The sequence below is a fragment of the Pelodiscus sinensis genome, chromosome 2 (assembly GCF_052426305.1).
Source record: "Pelodiscus sinensis isolate ZL-2025 chromosome 2, ASM5242630v1, whole genome shotgun sequence".
Taxonomy (NCBI): Eukaryota; Metazoa; Chordata; order Testudines; family Trionychidae; genus Pelodiscus; species Pelodiscus sinensis.
In genome coordinates, this window is record NC_143053.1 from 41899323 (window position 1) to 41922011 (window position 22689).

Consider the following 22689-nt stretch of genomic DNA (forward strand, 5'->3'; position numbering starts at 1 on the left):
TGATTAAAAAAGACAATTTGGAAACTCAAAAATGCCAATGGGATTTTAATTTTGTTTTACAACAGGAGAGAGACAATAGTGAATGTCAGAAAGATGAGTTTAATGTGACACTTGCCACAGTGAGGGTACGTCTAAACTACATGGCTCCGTCGACGGAGCCATGTAGATTTGTTGTTTTGGCAAAGGCAAATGAAGCCGCGATTTAAATGATCGCGGCTTCATTTACATTTACATGGCTGCCGCGCTGAGCCGACAAACATCTGATCAGCTGTTTGTCAGCTCAGCGCACTAGTCTGGACGCTCCCCTGCCGACATCAAAGCCCTTTGTCGGCAGCCCTGGTAAACCTCATCCCACGAGGAATAACGGGGCTGCCGACAAGGGGCTTTGATGTTGGCAGGGGAGCGTCCAGACTAGAGCGCTGAGCCGACAAACAGCTGATCAGCGCGGCAGCCATGTAAATGTAAATGAAGCCGCGATCATTTAAATCGTGGCTTCATTTGCCTTTGCCTATAATCCCAATCTACATGGCTCCGTCGTCGGAGCCATGTAGTCTAGACACAGCCCCAAAGTCCAAACAATGGGTGAGCTGGGAATCAACAGCAAAATCCCTAAAATATGGGTATATCACAGCACAGAACTTCAGCAAGGCAAGGTAGAGAGATGTGGCATCAAATATAGCCAGACCTTACATTTCTAAAAGGATATTAAAATCTAATCTGGTATGTTTTAGCCAGCACTAATCACAGCAGTACAGGATTCCCCCAAACAGTATACTTTTGGCAGAATGGTTACGATCCCTTAAATTCTTGGGCGGTTTTGTGATAATCGAGTATTGTTGGTTGTGCAGGTATTCTGGTACATCTGTGAAGGAATGCCTACAACTTCAAGTGGCTGCACTTGCGAGCTGCTAGATCAGATTTCCCTAGTTTGTCTATGAGAATGTTAATTTGGGACTAAGTCAAAAGCCTTACTCAAGATATATCATTTCTACTCCTTCCCCTCATCTACCAAGCCAGTAACCCCACCAAAGAAGGAAATTGAGCTGGTTTGTCATAATTTTCTCAGTACAAATGAATATTGGTTATTATTTATCACCTTGTTGTCCTCTAGGTGCTTATATATAGATTGTTTAATAATTTGTTCCAGTATCGAAGTTAGACTGACTGGTCTATAATTCCCCAGGTCCTCTTTGTTTCCCATTTTATGTTTGCTGTATGAATAGGTAAGAATAGAATAGGTGGAGGGAGAATTGGAAAATACAGAGAACCCCCTTGTGGGTTGGAGGACTGTGGAATGAGGCAAAAGAGGGAAATATAGCTCCTTGCATTTCGGAGCAAATCGGGAATCCTGGCATGCAACACATACTGCTGATGCCATGGAGCAAGTGGAGGTACACACAGAGTTACTGATATGCAAGAAGAATGGGGGACACCAGTGTTCCCTCTAAGATTTTCCATCCATGAGCGAAGTGAGTTTTGTCTTGTGCACTGATATTGAGGTCATGTGTGCTTGTTCAGATGTGTGCCACTGTGGCACTCAAGTTATAAACCTCTCCTTTTCCCCTCTGCTGCCATGTCTCCCATACTACCCTTGCCCCGTCTGCTGCCCCTAACCCCTCACCCTCCTCTGCTGTCCTGGCTCCTGCCCTTCTCACTCTCCTCAGCCCTCCTGAGACCTGCTCACCTCTCCATCCTCTCTGACCTCTGCACCTGTGCTTCTCTTTCCCCTGTGACCACCCCTCCTTTAATCCCACTCCCTATCCCCTCTCCTAACACCTCCCTCTCCTAACACCTCCCTCTACCTCTATCCTCTGCCCTCTGGTGCCCATCTCCAAATACCTCCCCTCCACCCCCCTGCCCATGTCTGCCCTTCTGATTCACCCCCATAATCCCCCTGAGCCTTCCCTTACCCCCTACACCCTCCTGGTGCCTCCACCATCCTTCACTAACCCCTGCCATCCCAACTTCCCCCTTGCCCTCTTCCTCCCTGGTGCCCACATCCTCACCACCCTCTGCCCCAGTTCTCCTCACACCCTTCTGCGCCCTCACACCTCACTTGTTCCATTCCCTGCCTTCCTCATGCCCACCCCACCTTTCAACCCCTCTTCTCCCAGCACCCACTCCTCCCCCTCCTCTTGCCCCCACTGCCCCTCCCCTCTCCTTTCCCAGAATCACCCTGTCTCTTCCCCTCTCTCATCCCCACTGACACATTCCCATCCCCCCTTCCTGCCCTTTCACCTCATTGTCTCCTCTTGGCCCCCTGGGCATTTGTCTCTCCTCCATCCTGCCCCTTGGTGCCTTCCTATTTCTTCACCTGCCTTGGCCCCCTCCCCTGCCCTCAGCACAAGCCCCTTCCTCTTCTCACCCCCACCTTCCCCTTAGTTCTCCCTGTGCCCCTTCCCTCACCTTCTGCCATCCTGACACCTGCACCTGCTGGGCAGAACAGCATGATGGGTGGCTGCCCCGTGTGCCAGGTATTTTTAGTACCACAGCCCTGGTTCCAGTTCTGGCACGCGGGACAGCTGCCCACCTGCGGCCCAGCCCCAGGAGCAGCTGGGGCTGGGACCGCATGGTGGCTGGAGCTGGGACCGCGGTACTAAAAATAGTACTGAGGCCCCGACGCAAGTCCCAGCAGCCGCCACCCAGGCTGAGTGGTGGCTACCCAATTGCTCCTGGGCCAGAGCAGCCACCTGCCATGCAGCCCTGCCCCCAGGAGCAGTGGGGGCCATAGCTGCGCAGCTCTGCTGAGGGGGTGGGCAAGACTGAAATTCTTGGGTGTGCACCTTACAGGGACTCTGGGGGATACTGGTACAAGAAAAGGGAAAGATGGGGGGCAGACAGACAGCTACAGCAGGAAAGAGATTGGGGGGTTTGCAGGGAATTCCTGAATTTAAGGGGGATGGCAGGATGCCACACAGGGAGTTTGGTGGGAGGATGGAGGAATGCAAGGAACCTCTGGTGTTTGCAATAGGCTATGAAGGGTGTGACCTAGAGAGTCAACTACTCACGTTTCCCCCCTCCCCTCCTTGTTGCCTCTAAGAGGCAGCAAAGGTGGAGGAAGCAGGAACCGGAGGGCAAGGGGACGGGGGAGGCAGGCTACATCTACACTAGGAGTTTTCACTGCATACAATTTGCTAATGAGGGACTCATTTGCATGAGTCACAATCTCATTTGAATATTTTGTGCCGATCCGTTTTTGCACTAGGGATTTTTGCGCAAAAACAAGCAGTGTGGACATTTTCTTTTTGTACAAAAAACCCTTTTTCCACAAAAACAAGCAGTATGGATGGTTTCTTTTTCTGCAAAAATCCCCTTTTCTGCAAAATTGGTGTGGATGTTTTCTTTTTGCTCGAAAACTCTTTTTTCTGCAAAATCGGTATACCTCCTTTTTTGGGGCATAAGGATCTTGCGGAAAAGGTGGTTTTGTGCATAAAGAAAATGTCCACACTGCTTGTTTTTGTGCAAAAACCCCTAGCGCAAAAACGGATAGGCAGAAAATATGCAAATGAGATTGCAACTCATGCAAATGAATCCATCGTTAGCATATTTTTTGCCGAGAAAAATCGTAGTGTAGACGTAGCTGCAGAGATGCAGTGGCACCATGACTCTGCCTTTTAAATGTGGTAAGAGCCACTCAGCTCTTACTACATTTAAAAGGCAGAGAGGTGCAGTGGGGTTAGCTCCTGAGGCTGGCACGAACTGGGACTAAACAGTCCCAGTTTGTGCTGGTGTAACCCACACACCTAGCGTGGTTCACTGACCCATGCAGTGGCACCTCGACCACAGCAACAGATAAGACCAAGAGACCTCTACATCAGTGGTCCCCAACCTTTTCAGATTGTCGGGCACCGGGGGCGTGGCCGTTCGCCTGCCGGGCGCCAGGGGGCGGGGACACTTGCCCGCCCGGGGCCGGGGCCCCCCCCATAGCCACGCGCCCGGGGCTGGCGCTCCCCCCGTAAGCGCCGCGCGCCTGGGGGCGGGGCCAAGGCCGGGGCCGGGGCCAGGGCACGCATGGCGCCCCCAGGGGCGGGGGCAGGGCCGGGGCCGGAGCCGGCAAGGGCACACGCAGTGCCCCCGGGGCCGGGGCCCCTGGGGGCGGGGCCAAGGCCGGAGCCGGCAAGGGCACGCGCAGTGCCCCCGGGGGCGGGGCCAAGGCCGGGGCCGGCGCCGGGGCCAGGACACGCATGGCGCCCCCGGGGGCAGGGCCAAGGCCGGCGCCGAAGCCGGCAAGGGCACGTGCAGTGCCCCCGGGGGCGGGGCCAAGGCCGGGGCACCCAGGTTGGGGACCACGGCTCCGCGGGCGCATGTAAAGAGCCCGGCGGGCGCCATGGTGCCCGCGGGCACCGGGTTGGGGACCACGGCTCTACATCATGGGCTGGGAGGCAGATGGCTTTTAGCTCAGAGGGTCCTATAGTAAGCTCCAACGGTCCCAGCTTCAAATCCGCCTAGTGGTGGTTACTCTGGCGGCTCTAGGACACTGTGGCTCTCTTCTAAATGTAGTAAGAGCTGGGCAGCTCTTCCTACATTTAAGAGGCAGAGCCACAGCGCCTTATCAACTGTGCCCCCACTTATCGACCAATCGAGTAGTCAATGAAAATTCCATTGATTACTCAATTAGCTGATCAATCACAATTTAACATCCCTAGTGTGACCCTCACTATTTACTTCATACGGACCTAGTAGAGAGAACACAGCCCAGTTACTCACCCTCCAGGATGTGCTGTTCACACAGCAATTCCCCTCACTGTGTGCTCCCAAAGTTCATGAGATCAGAATCTTTTGACTAGTATTGTCTGTTGGAGCTGCACTGGCAGCCAGAGCCTCCTTGTCCCTTCCCACAGCCCAGTGTACACGGGCCAGTGTCTGAAATGCTCAGTTCCGTTACTAGTAAGTACTCAAATTCGGCACCACAGTATATCTGCTGCCTATTCCCAAAGATTCCCATGATTCTTTTCTCCCCAAGACCAGCCGTACCTTTGTCACATTTTGATCCAGCGTATCCAGGGTAACAGCTACAATTAAAATAGCCCCATTCACCAATACACTTGCCATGAATACCACAGGAGAGGGCCCCAGCTCTGTGACACATTTGATCAGTCATAGCACAACCTGGGGCACTGTTTAAGGATTCTGCAGGGTGCTCCAAATCATAGACCTAAAAATTAATAGGGAAAAAACTACGTTAGGCAGCTGCAGTTAAAAAAGATTCCTCCAGAGAACAACTTCCTGAGACTCTTACCTTGCTGTCAATGATGACATTCCGTATGCAGCCAACAAACCCTTTGAAGTGCTTCTGTGAATTATGGTATGGGAAGGCCTTCTTAACTCCACCCAGCTGTAAGGGTTGGTGAACATTGAGGAACCTGCCAGTATTGGAGGTGGGGAAAAAGGGAAAGAATGAATAGCAGTCAACCTAGATTAACAATAATTTGGTGTTTTTCCTGTTCTTTCTTGGTTCTTTTGTAGTTGTATTATTTATTATTTTACCTCTCATTTCCTGGTGTTTCTTCCGAAACTTCACAGGCAGACATATCCATCTGGGAGGTTTCCTTAAGGACACCATTGTCTTCTTTAACTGAAACATTTACGCAGTGGTCAAGAATCAGCTGCACTATCTAGAGTGGAAAATATATTACATTAAAGATCAAAGTGATTTTTAATTGTAGATTTTACACCTCCTATGAAACTATGAGTTAAAATGCAGGACAACTGCATTAACCTAAGAATGAGTTTTTACCAGCAGATTTCAGAGGTTGGTAATTACATACGAGCATTTCTTTTCTATAAATGAAGAGCCAGACACAGAAGTTTTGACTCTCTCCTGTGCCTAAGCAGAGCTGTAAGTATATTAAAAAGCAGAGGCTGGATCAAGAATCCAGGAGTGTCAGCCAACTGGCCTCAGCGCATCACTTGCTCTGCCATAGCAGTAGAGTCACTTCCACTAGCTTCAGATCAGCAGAGATTACCTTTGCATGGAGGAAATTCTTCAAACCAATCTCTAGCCTCTTTAGCCTCACTTTAAACGGTCTAAGAGGCGTAACTGAATTTGGTGGATCGGAATCTAGCCCTGAGCAATGAAAGAATTTGCTGCAAGTCTCTCCAGCAAGTCAGGAATGGAATATGATTAACTGCATTGCCCCAAAGCTGTAGTATAACTTGTGGACAATGCTGCCTCCCTGGCAAAACTGAAAGTTGTAATTCCTATTGATACTATGGCCACTGGGAGTACGGTAGGGGATACAGCAATAATTAGTCAGACACCAAAAGTAGGAATCTTATCTTGAAACAACAGCCAGATATATGAACCAAAGGTTTTACAGGGGTGTTTTCATACTTGCCTTTCCATCACTTATAATTTTTATATTATGCCAATGACGATCTGCAACATTAACTTTCTGAGATAACTGTAGGAAGAGTACCCCAGAGCCATGACTTAGAGTCAGGGAAGGGACACTGCCAGAAAGTTCTGGAAAAGAAAGAGTTATTTAATAAGCCTTCTCCTGTCCAAAAGTCAACCATAAAGGTATTAAAATTCATGTGAACCAAAAGATACCAACTAAATTACAGTTTAAGGAGGTTTTTTTTACAGATAAACACTGCTCAATATATCATGATTCTTTAAACTGCATCTCTTTCTCTAGTATGAATATCACCATAGCTTGCAGGGCAAGGAATAACAGTACATAAAGTGAATCGGAAGTGCTGGTACTTTGTTTGGAACTCTGCTTGTTTGCCAAGAAAAAAATGTAATGCTTTTTTTTCTTTTTTAAGAGACACAGAAAATACAAGACAGTACACAGAAACGGAGTTGCATACACATGCACACACTCAGAAAATGAATCCGTTCAAGTTTTGAACCTAAAGCAATGAAGTCTTCCACTTCTCCGGGATGAATGCGTGCTACAGGTCCATTGTACAACAGAAGTCCATCAGCCACTTCAGTAATAAACTCCAAGGAGATACGGCTCTCAAAGCAAGGCTTGACAGGAGGGAACCAGGCGTATCCATGCCCTCTGAAGGTACGTTTTGTTTGCTGGCACTCAGGCCCATCAAAAGTTGCAGGGCATTTACAGCTATAAGAGCAAAGAAAAACTTGAATCTGTTTTTATTCTATGCTGAACACTCAGAATATAAATCATTAGGGAAATAACCCTGAAAATACAACACAAACCATACTAACTCACACTAATGATTAGGATAGTAATAGAAATGTAGCTGTGATAGTCTAGTCTATCTGAAACAAAAAACAGGACTATGTAGGGCCAGACCCACTTCCTCAGATCAAATTGTGGAAGAAAATTGGCATGACCAAAAAAAGTGAAAACATATGAAAAGGACAAATCCAATTTCAGAACAGAGGGGGGATGAGGGGGAGAGGTAAATGTCTATGAGCTAATGATATTAGAGGTGATAATTGGGGAAGCTATCTTTGTAATGAGTAAGGTAATTAGTGTCTTTATTAAAACCTAGGTGTAAAGTGTCAAATTTAAGCATGAATGACAGTTCAGAGGATTCTCTTTCAAGTCTGGTGTTAAAATGTCTTTGAAGCAGGATGCAGGTAATCAAGTCATTGAGACAATGCCCCTTCTGGTTGAAATGGCAAGAAACTTTTTTCTTTGTGATCCTAATATCTGTTTTGTGGGCATTGATTCTTTGGCGAAGTGTCTGAGACGTTTGTCCAATGTACATAGCAGACGGACACTGTCGGTACATGATGGCATAAATTATATTTCTGGATGCACAGGAATATGTGTTCTTGATCTTATAACTGAATTGGTTAGGTCCAATAATGGTATCAGCAGAGTGAATATGTGGACAAAGCTGGCAGTGGGGAGGTGCGAGGTGTTGGTCTGGGCTGGTCTATGGGAGTGGGGAGGTGTGGAGTACTGGGCTGAGCTGGGCTGGGCGGCGAGGTGGGGGGAAGGTGCAGAGCTCAGAGTTCAATTTGGCTGCAGAAGGAGGGAAGTGCTGGGAACCCGGGGCTAGACACAAGGGGCGGGAGGGACAGGAAATCAGAGCTGGGCTCAGCAGTTCTGCGGGGATTGGGGAGAGGGGCAGGGAAACAGGGCTCAGCTGTGCTGTGGGGGAGGCATGCAGGGAACCAGTGTGGGGCTCAACTGGGCTGAGGAGGATGAGGGAAGGCATAGGGAACAGATGGGCAGCTCAGCTGGGCTGTGAAGGGCTGCAGGGAACTGGTGCTGCACTCCCTTGGCTTGTGGGGGATAGTGTTGGGGGAGATTCAGGGAACCAGCGGGATGGGCACCTCAGTTGGGTTGCAAGGGAGGGAGGTGCAAAGAAGCCTAGTGGGGTGTGGGGGGAACCAGGAGCCATGAAATGACCTCCCCTGGTCCAAAAAAATCCCTCATCTGGGACCAGTCAGGTCCAACTCCTGCCAGACCAGGGAGGTCCAACTCCTATCCAAGTCCCCTCCATGCACTCTCCCTCCTAGCCAGATATCCTACCCACAATCAGCTACTGCTCCCTCCTCCCGGAGTGTCCATGTGGTGCCAGGTCCCCCAAGCTCTGGCCCGGGCTGGACAGAAGATGTAGCCGGGTGAAACAGTGAAAATTTATTCATTTTTCATTCTTTTTTTAATATGCGTTTATATTTTTGGGCTGCAAAAAACTGTACTGAAAAAAAAAACAGGTTCCAAGTAAAAGTAAAAAGTTTGGGAAACCCTGGTCTAGCCAGCTTTCTATCCATCTTAATCCAATCCATATTCCCTTAACTTGCTGGCAAGAATATTGTGGCTGACCGTATCAAAAGCTTTGCTAAAGCTGGCACTGGGGGCTTTAGGAGGACCAGAAACAACTTATTTGCATATTCATCATTTGCTTAATGAATATGCAAATATGCAAATGAAAGTTACCGGTCCTCCAAAAGCTCGTGAATGGATTTACTGGTCTTCGTGTCAAAAACTTTGGGAACCCCTGGAATAGTCGATGCAATTTGCATTGATAATTCGATTAGTTGATAAGGACGCCTCCGCCTTTGAAGTGTAGCAACAGCCCCAGGACTGCCCTTTCCTGCCCCAACTCTTTACTGCCCCCCCCCTCAATACCCAAACATACCCCCTCCCAAATCTGGCACCCCAATCTCCTGCCCCAGATCACAATCCCCTCCTACAGTAGGTCACATCCCAAACCCCTGTAGTCCAGTCCCCTGCCCTAGGTCCCAACCGCCTCCTTTACCCAAACTCCCTTCCAGACTCCAGTCTCCCTCCTGCGCCCCAGTCCCTTACCCCAAGCTTCCTTCTGCACCTAACCTCCATCCCAGACCCTGCATCTCCTCCATTAATATCATAGAGAAGTATGGCTCTCAACCATTTTCCAAAATCTTGGGAGTGACCCCCCCCCGTCAAAAATTATTGCCCACCCCTGCGCTACAACATCTGAAGCAAAAGGGGGGCAAACCCTACAGACGACACCAAAGGAAACGACAGGGAAAACTATCTACCCCTCATCCAAGTCTCAGATGTGAGTGAATGATAATGACAGGAAGCTGCGAAAAGACTATGCTCCACTGTAACAAGCCCGAAGAGCATATTGGAATTGGATGTGGGCTTTACATGGACAAGGCTTCTGCAGGTTCAGTTACATACCTTGATTTGCACTATCACCTCCTGTGCAAGAACTATGGGGAGGTTGATGCCGTCTTTCTCATTGTAGAGATGGCTAAGTGTAAGTGTGGGAGTGATATAAATCTGCACACACACTTTGGGCTTAAGATATATGAGTGTATTACTCTTACCTCATATTTGACAATATGCTGAGGATTAAAGACTAGTCTCTCTCTCTTTTTTAAGTATGGAAGTGGGGAATTTGGGCCCATGGGACGGGTCTGTAAGTGACATGCTGAGATACCGGTTAAAGTGACTAATAAAAGGTATCTAGATTGCACAAACATGAGCTTCCCATACTGCCACATCAAGGGAGGCCAGTGCATCTGCCTGTTTTCAGCCTTTTGAGAATTATAATGATCATAAGTAGCCATCAGCAAAGTAAGAAATCTGTTTGAAAGACCAGCTTCAAGAATACGCAGTCAGATCTGCCTTTTGAGAAGTGACGAATGTTGATTTGCTTTTCTGAGCCCTCCCCTCCCTTGGACATTTTGAGTTAGAAGAGCTACTGAGTACCATGAAAAGTTTTACTAACCTGTAGCCCAAGTCAGTGTCTATACATGTGCCACCATTGAGACAGGGGTTTGTCCGGTATGAGGAACAGAGGAGATGCTGGCTTTCTCTAGCTGCACAGGTGCACTGAGCACTACTTAGGACTGTCACAGATGCCAGTGAGACACTTCCAGCAGTAGTTATTGTGGGAACATGACTGTAATTGTACTTGCTGACACATCCCGTGCTATGTGTGCAGTTCACAGTTGCACACTCGTCTATGCCAATCTGGGTGATGCTTCTATCCAAGATGATTTCCAGCTGGAGAAGAAACTTATTTTTTTAATCTGCCTTGTCCAATGGGAAGAACCTTAGGTATTCAAGACAGTCAGAATCACAGCCCTGAGCAGCCAAAATCTTTTATCTCCACAGACTAGATGGAGACTGAGCAGTAGGGGTATGTCTAGACTGCATCCCTCTGTTGGCAGAGGAATGCAGATTAGGCAGGTCGACATTGCAAATGAGGCAGGGATTTAAATATCCCGTGCCTAATTTGCATAAAAATGGCAGCCACGTTTTGCAGACTCGGCACTTTGTCTGCAAAAAGTGGCAGTCTAGAGGGGGCTCTGTTGAGAAAGAAAGCCTGCAAGGAGGTTTACAGGATCTGTCAAAAAAGGCTTTCTTTCTCGACAGATCCCCCTCTAGACTGCCACTTTTTTGCCAACAAAGTGCTGAGTCGGCAAAACGTGGCAGCCATGTTTATGCAAATTAGGCATGGGATATTTAAATCCCTGCTTCATTTGCAATGTCGACCTGCCTAATCTGCATCCCTCTGCCAACAGAGGGATGCAGTCTAGACATACCCTAGCAGTCTGAGTGTCCATGTGCCATTAACCTGCCTACAGATTAAGGATGTTAAAATGTGGTTAATTGACTAGTCGATGGAATTTCCATCGACTAGTTGATAGGCACTTCCGCATTCCTCCTTGGAGGAACTCTTTGAAGAACTTCCACTGGGGCTCTTGTACATTTCAAAGGAGGAATGAGGAACTCCACGTACAGCCGAGGCCAGCAGGAAGTCCCAGTGGTATTTCCCGGGAACCCAAGGTCATCTGGGGGTTCCCAGGAAATACCTTGAGAAGCTCAGGATCAGCTGGAAACTCCGCAGCTGATCCCGGGCTCCCACAGAATTTCCCCAGAATCTAGGATCAGCTGGAGAGTCCCCAGCTGACCCTGGGCTCCAGGCAGCTTCTCCTTTAAATCTCGCAGATACATGGTTTAAAGGGATAGCCACCGAACCACTGATCCGCGGATTCAAGGGGGCAGATGCGAGGAGCCAGGGGTCAGCTGGGGAGTCCGCTGGGGCTCTTGTGCATTTCAAAGAAGGCACCCGCATGCAGCCTGGAGTCAGCAAGACTTCCTGCTGGCCCCGGGCTATATTCAGAGTTCCACATTCCTCCTTTGAAATGTACAAGAGCTCGGGGGCTCTTGTACATTTCAAAGGACGAATGCGGAAGTGCCTATTGACTAGTTAACTAGTCAAAAGACTATCCGATAAGCAAATGCTTATCGGATAGTCGACTAGTCTTTAACATCCTTACTACAGGTCCCAATGCTAGCCATGGAAAGGTAGCTCCTTCACAATATCCATTCAGACTTCTACGTCCTTACTGAATTGGTTTTATCTTGAAGTGACTGAGAATTTAATAAATCACTTGCAAAGAACTGCCCAATATTTTTTCAGCAGAGTAATTTTATTTCTGCTTGATAACAAAGCTCCCAAATATCCCAGATCAAGTAGTTGTAAATGGCAATGACAGTAAATTGTGTAAATAGCCAGGATCCTGAGGGCAAGAGGTTCCAGTACACACTGCATTGATCAAGTGTGCCCTCCCAACTTATGAAATCACTTCTTATACTTTATATTGCAGGGGTGTTTAATTTTCAGCTCACATTTTTCTCTGAAGGGAAAAGTTTATTTTATCACTGGTTTCTTACTGTAGAAAAATACAAAATTGCTCAGTCAAAAGATGCAAGTTCTAGTTTCAGAACATTTCAATACATGGGTCAAGGAAATAAACCTAAAACTTCAAGAACTGTGTGCACAAAAAATAATCATATGCATTACTTATGGAGGATTTCATAGTCTCTGTAGAAGACACATGTTCTGAAAGACATACTCCTAAAGGAAGTACAGGATTCCAAGGGCAAAATTTTCAAATTTGGGTGCCCAAAGTCACATAACTAAATGAGTGGCTTGATGTTCAGAGGTACTGAACACTCTCAGTTCCCATCAAAGTCTTGGATTCTGAAAATATGTATCATGGGTCTGAAATTGAAGCACCTATATCAAAAGTCTGACCAAACTGAAAAAATATTATAATATACAATCATTCTCTCTCTCTCTCTCTAAAAAAAAAAAAAAAATCAGTGATTCAGTGCAAACATTTCACTAAATTACTGGTACAAGATTTTAATTAACTCAATGAGTTAAATCCACATACCTGTGCTTTGGACATTGCTACATTGCCGTTAAGTTTTTCTGCTTTATAATATGGTGGTCCAGAAACTGCAAACCAAACATCAATCCCTTGAGTTTGATCTAGGACATTTAAGACACTGAAAATGTGGACATTTTCAAACTGAGCAGGTATAATTTCTGAAAGTAGTTTCTTCATCTGGTTGTATTTGCTTTCTCTCTCAGCAGATTGAGATATAAAATCCTCTGCAGTGATATCTGTAACAAAAAAAAATTAAAACACCATACTTATCTTTGAGATTGAGGAGAATCATATGATATTCAATTTTAGGGGGACCAAAATAGTTAAGTTTGCATATCTGATTCCATTCTTGCAGCACTGACTTTTCATATTAGGGCTCTAAATTTTTTCATACTGGTTTCTGCTCGACGGTTTGCACTACTGCAGGGTTCATTTATTCAGTCATTACATTTATTTAATTTATCTTTAAATCAGAAATATCTTTAGAAGGATTTTATTTTATTTTAATTACCAAAAATGTTCAAATTCTATTTGCAATATAAATAAGTGGTTGTGTTAGTAGTGTGGAACTCTTGTATCTTACATTCTAGGATAAAACAAAAATAACACTTATTACAGTGTCCTCTGACTTCCTTTATGTATCAGTGGAAAAGGAAAACAAAAAGCAGTGTATGTGTACATTTTCCAGATATGTAATTACATATAGTAAGAGTATCCAATATAGATAATCTTATAATTAAAAGGACACTAATAAGAATTCAAACTTACACAACACTAATATAAAGATGGCAGATTTCAGAGCTGAAATACTGTAGAAACAAAAATACATGATTTCACCTTTTATTCGTATTGACCCAGCATTACGGATGGCAGAGTCTTTGATTTCCTTCACAACTACTTTTACTGTCGAGATCACATCTGGCCAGATACCATCAGTAACTTTCACTCTGGCATTGTAAGTTCCCATTGGAATACCTTCTTTAATAATTAGCAACCCTGAGTTTGCATTGAGAATAAGAAACCTGTAACAGAAATTACGAGAAAGGAAAAGGCAAAGAATAAGATCTATTCTAATCTGTATGACCAGATTTTGTGGAGAATTCCCCTAGTGTAAAGCTAACAAGCACAGCAGATCTCTCCTCCCCTCTGGTGAAGGGAGATCAAGGAGCCAGAGTAGGAATCCTTAAAAGCTGGTTCCCCACGAGCACCACCCCCCCAGCCCCCATGCTTCTGCCTCTGTATTAGAGGCAGCACCATGGGGTGGTGTTGCATGAAACCATGATGGTTAACCCATGAGCCCAGGCTTATGAGCTAACCATATACACATTTATACTGTCACATCCCTAGTCTAAACACAGCTCAGACAGTCAAAATTGAGCCTGTAATGCAAACTATGGCCTGGAGGCCATATTGGGCCCATCAGTCATTTTAATCCAGCCCTCCAGCTCCCGCTGGGAGTGAGGGCTGGGGCTTGCCTGTCTCTGTGAGGCTCTGGAAGCAGCAGCATGTGCCCTGGTCTGGCTCCTATGTGTAGGGCAGCCAGAGGATGCCATGCACTGTCCCTGCCCCAAGCATTTCCCCCACAGTTCCCATTGGCAGGGAACTGCAGCCGGTGGGAGCTGAAGGGGTGCTACCAACAGAGGTGCAGCACACAAAGCCTCTTGGTTGCGTCTCCACATAGGAGCTGGCCAGAAGGGGGACATGCCACTGCTTCCAGGTGCTGCTTGTGGAGGTAAGCAGAGTCTGGGGCCTGCAGCTGAATCCCCACAATCCCCTACCCCAGCCCTGAGCACCCTCCTACCAGCTGAACCCCTTGTTGTCCCCAGTCTCAAACATCCTCCTATGTTCCTTCCCCCCACCCCAAGCTCGATTCCAGAGCCTGCCCTCCCTCCTTCAACCCATCCCACCATAGCCCAATCCTAATTTTGGGAGCATTCATGGCCCTCCTTTAATTTCCATACCTTGATGTGGCCCTTGGGCCAAAAAGTTTCTCCACCCCGCCATACATAGCTGTAGACAAGACCATAGCCAAAGATCTGCATATTCTATAGCAAAGTCAATCTAAATTCTGTAGTCAGATGTTTGGATTTTGCAGCAGCTTCATTGCAATTTAAATAAGCAAAATGCTTATGCTACCTCCTAGCTTCCTGCAGACTGCCACCCTCAGTTGTGGTGCCCACCTTCAAATAACTGACCTTCCCCTGTTTACCTGCCTATGTGGATGAAAGGCCTCCTCTGCACTGAGGACTTTGCACTATGTCACCAGATATAGCTCTACGTGTGCAAACCCCTAGTATAGATGCAGGGCTATAAAAACGGTGACTTGCAAAGGTGAAGCTCCCCTCTGCCACAAAAGCAAAGTTGCACTGTTACAAGTCACTTCTGTTCTGCATGGACAGTGGTTGCACTAATCTAGCTACACACAAGCAAAAACACCCTGTGTAGACAAGATCTCAAAAACTAAGTGGGGGCACCAAAACTCCACTACTCCAAGAAAGTTAGGACAATGCATCTCCACTGTGGCCTCACTGGACTGGCAAAGGATAGGACTGTACGCAGGGACTTTGGGATGGAATTCCAGCTGGTTTGTGATGTATCTGTGCATAGTACAGGGCCCTAGACAGAGTGGGAGCCTAAGCAGTCACAAGTGCCAAAGACAACCACTGCTAATGAAATGTCCCAACATCTTCTTCCAGCAGCTGTACCACCAATTCTGGCAATATTTAATTACCCCTGAAATTATTATATTTTCCCCCTTTTCCATCACCAAAATCCCATGCTGCAGCCTTTCCAAAAAAGCATGAAGGAATCGCAACTCACCTCTAAATATATATATATATATATATATATATTACGCAATTTCTTAATTGGCTAGCACGCCTTCTAGTTCCGTGGAGTGACTAAAGGCACTACTTGTCAGGGGATGAGCTTTTCATCTCAGAAAATGCTGGCCTAGGAGCAAACTGGAGCTGCTAACATGACTGAATATAATGTGACTTCTGAGATAGGAAAGGGGTTTTCTTATGGTGTGCACACAAATTAGAGGTCACATAAATATACTTTGGCAGGTGATTCTCAGAGAAAGTTTAAATATTTTCTATTTACATTTTTTTAAAGATTTTCAATTGTTTTGTCAGGTCATCATTTTCTTTTTCAAATACCTTGATACTTTCCCTTCAAATTGATAGGTCTTGTGATCCCAGTCATCGTTATCTGGTGCATGAACCTGGCCCAGTACAGTTGTGGGCAAGACACCTATAATAAATATATGAATGACATAACTAAAAAGAACCTGACACTTATACACACATATATTAACAAACATGCAATTATAATATTTTCTTAACTCAAATCTCTATATAAATATTTGGGATGGATTAAAGGCAGATCTGTAATATTTATGAATACTCTATGTTAGTCTGGTTATTGCGGTGTTTTCTGTATGAGGATGTTGGTTGAACTCAGCAGGAGGCTGGAAAAACAGGCAGGAAAGAAAGGAATATCTCAAGAAAATCCAGCAATTTGCTTTGATGACTCTGCCTGTCTCCAGACAGCCTGGACCAGAACAGGGAAAGGCCTGTGAACACAGAAGTTTAAAAGATTTCATGCTGGATTAAAAAGGACACTCAAGAATGGGGCATTGATTGAGACACAGAACCTTGGTGAAGAAGTTAGCCCTGTGTAGATTGTCATGTGGGGGCGGTAAGACAAAGAGCCATGTAGACTGTTTTTAAAATCTTGTTTCTCTTAAAGCGTTATTAGCGGTAATACTTGTGCTTGAGGAAAGCTCTTCTGTTGCTAAATACCCCTGTTGCAGGCTCTCAAAGGAAAAGCCACAGGAATCTGAACTTAATTGGACTTGGGAGAGAAGAATGGTGGATACACAAGTTATTGTACCCCACTCTAAGAGTGGGAGCACTGTAAATTGCACCCTGAAATAGGAAAAGACTTAAAGCCAGAGGTTCAGCAGCTAGCCCTGCAACTGTGACAGTAATTATTTGATAAATATATTTGCAATAGCCAACATATAGGACATAATATTATTTACTAATGTTAAACCCCTGTGGTACCTGACTGTAACAGGAAACATGAAATGCAAAGCCTTCCTCATTTATCATGTGTCAGAACCTCAGTATAAGTACTTTTTTTTAAAATTTAAACGGACTTGCAACAACAACAAAAATTAAATTCAGAGGTGATGATAAAAACAGACCAGTTCATCTTGTGAAGTACAGTGAAATGGAGTCTAACTAAGTCTGAGGAATCCAATATTCCATCACTGAAGTCCAAGAACAGACCCTTGGGGATTGCCAACAACATCCAAGGCCTTGTGTGTAATTAGCAGCCACATAAAATTTCACTCTGTACATCAAACTAAACTTTATAACAAGCACACGTCAAGTATAATAGTCATTCAATATAGTGGAGCTGTCTCTCTCTCTCTCTCTCTCTCTCTCTCTCTCTCTCTTTATATATATATATATATATATATATATATAAAAAACATCTCCTAACATGTTCTCATGTCAGCTCTATACCTCTACCTAGAGAGTGAGGTTAAATTCCTCCTGATCAGGGACACCAGTTAGAGGGGATGCCACATGACCAGAGGGCACAAGATTGGATCTGAGGATAGGGAGTAGTAGTTTGACACCACACAGATGCAAGCGCCACAGGCACAACATAACCATTCACTCTTTACTATGTTTTGGGGCTTATATAAAGGACAGTGGACGTTTCAGGAGATTAGGGAGTTGAGGGCCAGGGAAGATGTCCTGCCTCATAATGGTTACAATGAGTTAGGGGAAGGCACAGAAAGCAGCAGCTATGGAAGATCTTCCCCCCTTTCTATTTCTGGGCTGTTTAAGTCCTGCATTAGCTTTTCAGAGAGTGCAGGTGGTTCATACTCAAGTTCATTTTTAAAACATTAACCAGACAATATGCCTGATTTGTTTAACCTCTAATTTCTAGTTTAACTACTCTTAGGGTAGTCAGACTTGAATCCAAATCACAGCCCTCAACAACATTATTAAATGAACAACATAAATATAAAAATAAGCCAAGCTATTTTGTTATTAAAGGGAAACAAAATAGCATCTGAAAACCATTCACTCACATTTTATAGATGTGCACAAAATATAGAAGCCAATTACCCTACTTTGGTCCCAAATTCAATCTCCTCTACACACCAGCTGCCTCCATCGCCAGGGACCAGACTTTACACACCAAGTTTCAGTTCTAATCAACCTTTTGTCAGTGTTTCATTCTCTCTGAAATATCAATTTATCATGGAAAGTAGTGCTTGTGGAATGGGACAGATACCTCTGAATCTCACCCCTGTTGCTCATGGCCTGAGTATAGCCCAGTGAAATAAGCTCCAAATCAATTACCATTATAGCAGTAGATGAGACATTCCATATACCCAGCAGAATGAGGATGATCATTTTGGTCCCCAATATTGACAGTCAATGTGTTGGTTGAGCTCATCGGAGGAGTCCCACTGTCAGTTATCAGAACAGGCAGGTGAAACACCTTGTGCACCTCTCTGTCAAAGGTATGCAGTGCAGTGAGGAGTGCACTTCCGTTGCAGAAATCCTGCAAGTTAAAGTAAGCTACGCTGTCAAAGCTGCTGAGTAAGTGAAAGGAGAAAGGCGCTCCATTAGCTGCAGTGTCCCTGTCTCTAGCGTATAACAAAGTAGAGGTCGCGTTCATTTGGACTATTTGCGGCGAAGCAGCGTTCTCCCAGATGACTGGGTTATATTGAGCCTCAAACTCAGGCCCATTATCATTTACGTCCTGCAAAGTCACAAGAACAGTGGCACTGCCAGTGAGTTGAGGTTGTCCCATATCAGTAGCAATGACCACAAGGTGATGCTGCGTCACAGCCTCATGGTCCAGCAACCCTACAACTTCTACCCAACCATCATTTCCCACAGAGAACTGTCCACCTGGATCAGACTTATTTATCAGATGATAAGAAAACTTTCCATTCAGCCCAGAATCTAGATCAACAGCTGAGACTTGGACAACTTTAGTACCGAGAGGCACGTCCTCAGCCAGAGCTGGCACTTCATAGAATGGGGGATAAAACACAGGGGCATGGTCATTGGAATCCTCCACATAGACAACACAGTGAGCAATGCTAAAGAAATCAGTGTCTTCAGCTTTTACTGTCAGGTTAAACACTCTCTCGTGAGGCTTCTCGAAGTCTAGTTGTTTCTGCAACCGAATAGCTCCACGTTTGTTGATTTTATCTGTCTCTATGGAGAATTTACGATCATCATCTCCATCAACAATGCTGAAAGTCACCACCGCGTTTTCTCCTTCGTCTCTGTCCGTAGCAGATACCATTGTGATCTCAGTGTTGATTCCTGCATTTTCAGAGACAAAAGCCACATACATCTTCCGTGTAAAGACTGGAGCATGGTCATTTATATCTGACACCAAAATGGTAGCGGTGCCTGTCCCAGTGAGTCCGCCTCCATCCTTTCCTTCAATCACCACCAGATACTTATCTTCCTTCTCCCGGTCCAAGGATCTAAGCACAGTAGAGATGGTGCCAGTAACTGGGTCAATTGAAAACAAATTGAGATTGATTTCATTTTGGACATTTTGAATAATTCTATAGGTTATTACTGCATTTGTCCCCGCATTGGGGTCATCAAGGTCTACTGCATTCATTTCCATTACAGTGGTGTCTGCTGGGGACTCTTCAGGAACATGCCCCATGAAGCAGCCCTCTGACATGCAAAGGAAAAGAGGTGGGTTGTCATTCACATCTTTGACCTCTATGATTACATCTGCAAAACCAGTCAATCCCTCTCCATTTTCATCTGTAGCAAGGACGAGAAAGCGCCATATGGATTGCTTTTCACGGTCTAGCTTTTGGTTTGCATAGATCTCTCCTGTGTACTCATTGATGCAGAACTCACTATTGGCCCCGTGTCCATGTAAAGAGTAGCGAAGGGCACTTCGGTCAGTTTCTTGATCAGGGTCAGTTGCAGAAACCTAGAACAAACCACAGGAGAGGTGAGACACACACAGAACTGGAAATTCATTCTACTTCTACTGCAACCAAGCTGCAGTCTTATGGAGTCCTATTAGGCTACGTCTAGACTGCATCCCCCTGTCGACAGAGGGATGCAAATCAAGCACGTCGAAATTGCTAATGAAGCAGGGATTTAAATATCCCACATTTCATTAGCATAAACATGGCTGCCGCTTTTTTCCGAAATGGAGCTTTTTTGAAAAAAACGGCAGTCTAAATGCGGATCTGTCGAAAATAAACCCTTTTTCAACAGATCCTGTATTCCTCAAAAAATGAGGTTTACAGGATCTGTCGAAAAAGGGTTTATTTTCGACAGATCTGCGTCTAGACTGCCTTTTTTCGAAAACGCTCCGTTTAAAAAAAAGCGGCGGCTATGTTTATGTTAACGAAACACGGGACATTTAAATCCCTGCTTCATTAGCAATTTTGACGTGCATAATCTACATCTCTCTGTTGATAGAGAGGTGTAGTCTAGACACTGCCTTAAAGAAGAGCAAACATCAATTGGCCTGAGCCATTTAGGTCTTTCTGTGAAGGTTATAGATGGTCTGGAGACATAAGCTGATTGTGTCTAAGGAGACTAATGCATTCGGTGTAATAGTGCATTTGAGATGCAGGAAAAAAATGTGTGGGAAAGCAAGGTAGAAATAGTGGTAATAGATCAGTTGAACAAGTATTTGCAGTGAGATCCAGTGACAGCTGAGCTAGGGAAGTAAATAGATAATGGTCTATAGGAGCAGACAGGAGGGTTTAGAAACTGGACAGAGTTTGGGTCTTATGTTCCTTACACTCTTCAGATGAGGAAATCATCATCTATACCCATGGCATTTCTAAACTGTCTCCATATATATACATTTCAAAGAACTTTACTAATATTGATGAATTAAGCCTCAACTCCCCAATTAAGTAGGTTTGCACCCCCATTTCACAGATGTGAAAATGAGGGTATGTTTACGCTGCAGCGTTTTTCCAGAATAATGGCCGTTATTCCAGAAAAACAATACTTGCGTCCACACTGCAATTGTGTTTTTTCAACAAAAAAACTGAAATAATGGAGAGGGTTTTCTGAGGGCGGTAAACCTCTTTCTATGAGGAAGAAGGCTTTTTCCAAAAAAGCTTATTCGGAAAAAGGCATGTGTGGACACTCTCTTTCGAAATAAGCTTTTCTGGAAGATCTCTTACAGAAAAGCTTATTCCGAAAGAAGCTTGCAATCTAGACATAGCCTGAATGCAGCAACAGAATAAGTGATTTACTTAAGGTCACAATGGAAGTCTGTCACAGTTGATAAGAGCTCTGATTTTCAGTCCCATGTCTCAATCACAAGTCTGTCTTCCCTTTCCACTTTTCTTACCATAGGTCGGTAGGTTTGTTTATGTTTATACTGCCCAGTAACTAAGTTTATCACTCAATTCCAACCAGGACATATTCTTGTTTAATATAGTCTATAGAAAGAGTGTGGATTGCTGGAAAACATGGAAAACAGGACAGCAGACTCCTACAGACTCCATGTGTCAGAGTTTGCCCTCATCTGATGAGCTCTGGCTCTCAGTAACTCATGTATGTTCAAGCTGAATAAAAATGTAAGTTGCCTCTCTGCTACATGCAAATGGTTTACCTTTAGAACCACAACAGGCAGATCTGTAAGTTCCTCCAAGACACTGTCATGGTACTCATGGTTAGTGAATACTGGAGCTTCATCATTCTTATTGATTATATTGATGGTGATGAGTGTGTGATTCTCCCACTTTCCATCAGAGGCTACAAGCCGGAGCTCATAATGCTGCTCTTGTTCATAGTCCAGACACTGAGTAATGAAGATGGTTCCCACTTCGGGTTCAACATCAAAAGCTCCTTTCGCATTCCCTGATATAATCTGATACCTTAGTTTGGCATTTGCACCTGTATGACACAGAAAAAATTTCCTTGCTGCTAGTATAGAATTCCATGCATGCCATATGATACTTCTCAAAGCATGCAGTAAAGTTGCTGCATTTATTCACGGGATGCACAATTTGCCTTGGACACTATAGGTCAATCTTTTCAAGAGACAAGCTCTTGTACTGGCCTTAACAAGAAAGTAACTATACTCAGAAATATGTATGTGTAAGAATGTATATTAGACAAAGATATTGAAACAAATAACTGTAGAGTTCTGTGTTTGTAAGTCTGCTGTTGTTGAACAAAACCGGCCCCGGAACCGATCTTTGGGGCACTCCACTTGAAATCAACTGCCAACCAGACATTGAGTCATTGATCATTATGGCATAGATCTCTCCTGATGCAGAACTCACTATTGGCTCCGTATCCACGTAAATAGTGAAGGGTCTTGCTTTTTGTTTTATGCAAGTATAGTTTGCAAGAAGTTAGGCAATTCTTTTGTGCCATTTTGCTTTTTAATTTTAGATCTATGCATCCAATGTGCATTCATTTGCTGATGCTAAAAAGAATGTATTAAACAGTAGAAGCTAATTTTGTTTAATAGTTTTTTCCCTAATGTTAAAGCCAAACATCTGTTGTTACTACACACTCACTTTCATTTTTATCAACAGGTGTGGCCAAAATCTCAAAACAGCAAGGTTTCAGAAGAACATTTGTTTTCAAAATACATTCCATCTATACGATCCTAGTTATTTTCTTTTGCGTTGCTGAAAAAAGTTTGGAAATATGGAAAAGTGATAAGCTATTGTTCTTTGACAAGGAAAGAATGGAAGAAATGTGACACAATGCTAGATATGTTGAAGCTGTTTTGAATGTTCAAATCAAGTTCACTCCACTTAGCACAGGGACAAACAGTCATTTTCCATGCAGAATATACAAGTTCTTAGTAGAGAGGAGGAAACATTTTCAGCCTTTTAATTTATTATCAAATGTCATATCCATATATTACTGAAGCAACATAAGCAGTAGTTGATACAAGTCAGAAAACAAATGCTGTACTTCATATGTTTGAACCTGAAAAGTGTTAGGCCTAAGATGTAGCCCAGCTATTAAACTGTAGTTTGGCAAATTCTCAACTCTAGCAGCATG

The 22689-nt window shown here is 44.7% G+C and overlaps 1 protein-coding gene across 1 annotated transcript in view; it reads right to left on the bottom strand.

Annotated features, from left to right (window-relative positions):
- LOC102445849 (neural-cadherin-like) overlaps positions 1-22689 on the bottom strand; it is a 106062-nt gene that overhangs the window by 12960 nt on the left and 70413 nt on the right. Inside the window, exons 17-27 of the mRNA XM_075920359.2 lie at positions 21278-21561; positions 18004-19621; positions 15775-15868; positions 13451-13635; positions 12617-12849; positions 10156-10433; positions 6859-7073; positions 6335-6466; positions 5488-5611; positions 5240-5363; positions 4975-5155 (exon numbers count right to left, since the gene is read on the bottom strand). Coding sequence (XP_075776474.2) covers positions 4975-5155; positions 5240-5363; positions 5488-5611; positions 6335-6466; positions 6859-7073; positions 10156-10433; positions 12617-12849; positions 13451-13635; positions 15775-15868; positions 18004-19621; positions 21278-21561 — 3468 coding nt within the window. The remainder of the gene's footprint in view (positions 1-4974; positions 5156-5239; positions 5364-5487; positions 5612-6334; positions 6467-6858; positions 7074-10155; positions 10434-12616; positions 12850-13450; positions 13636-15774; positions 15869-18003; positions 19622-21277; positions 21562-22689) is intronic.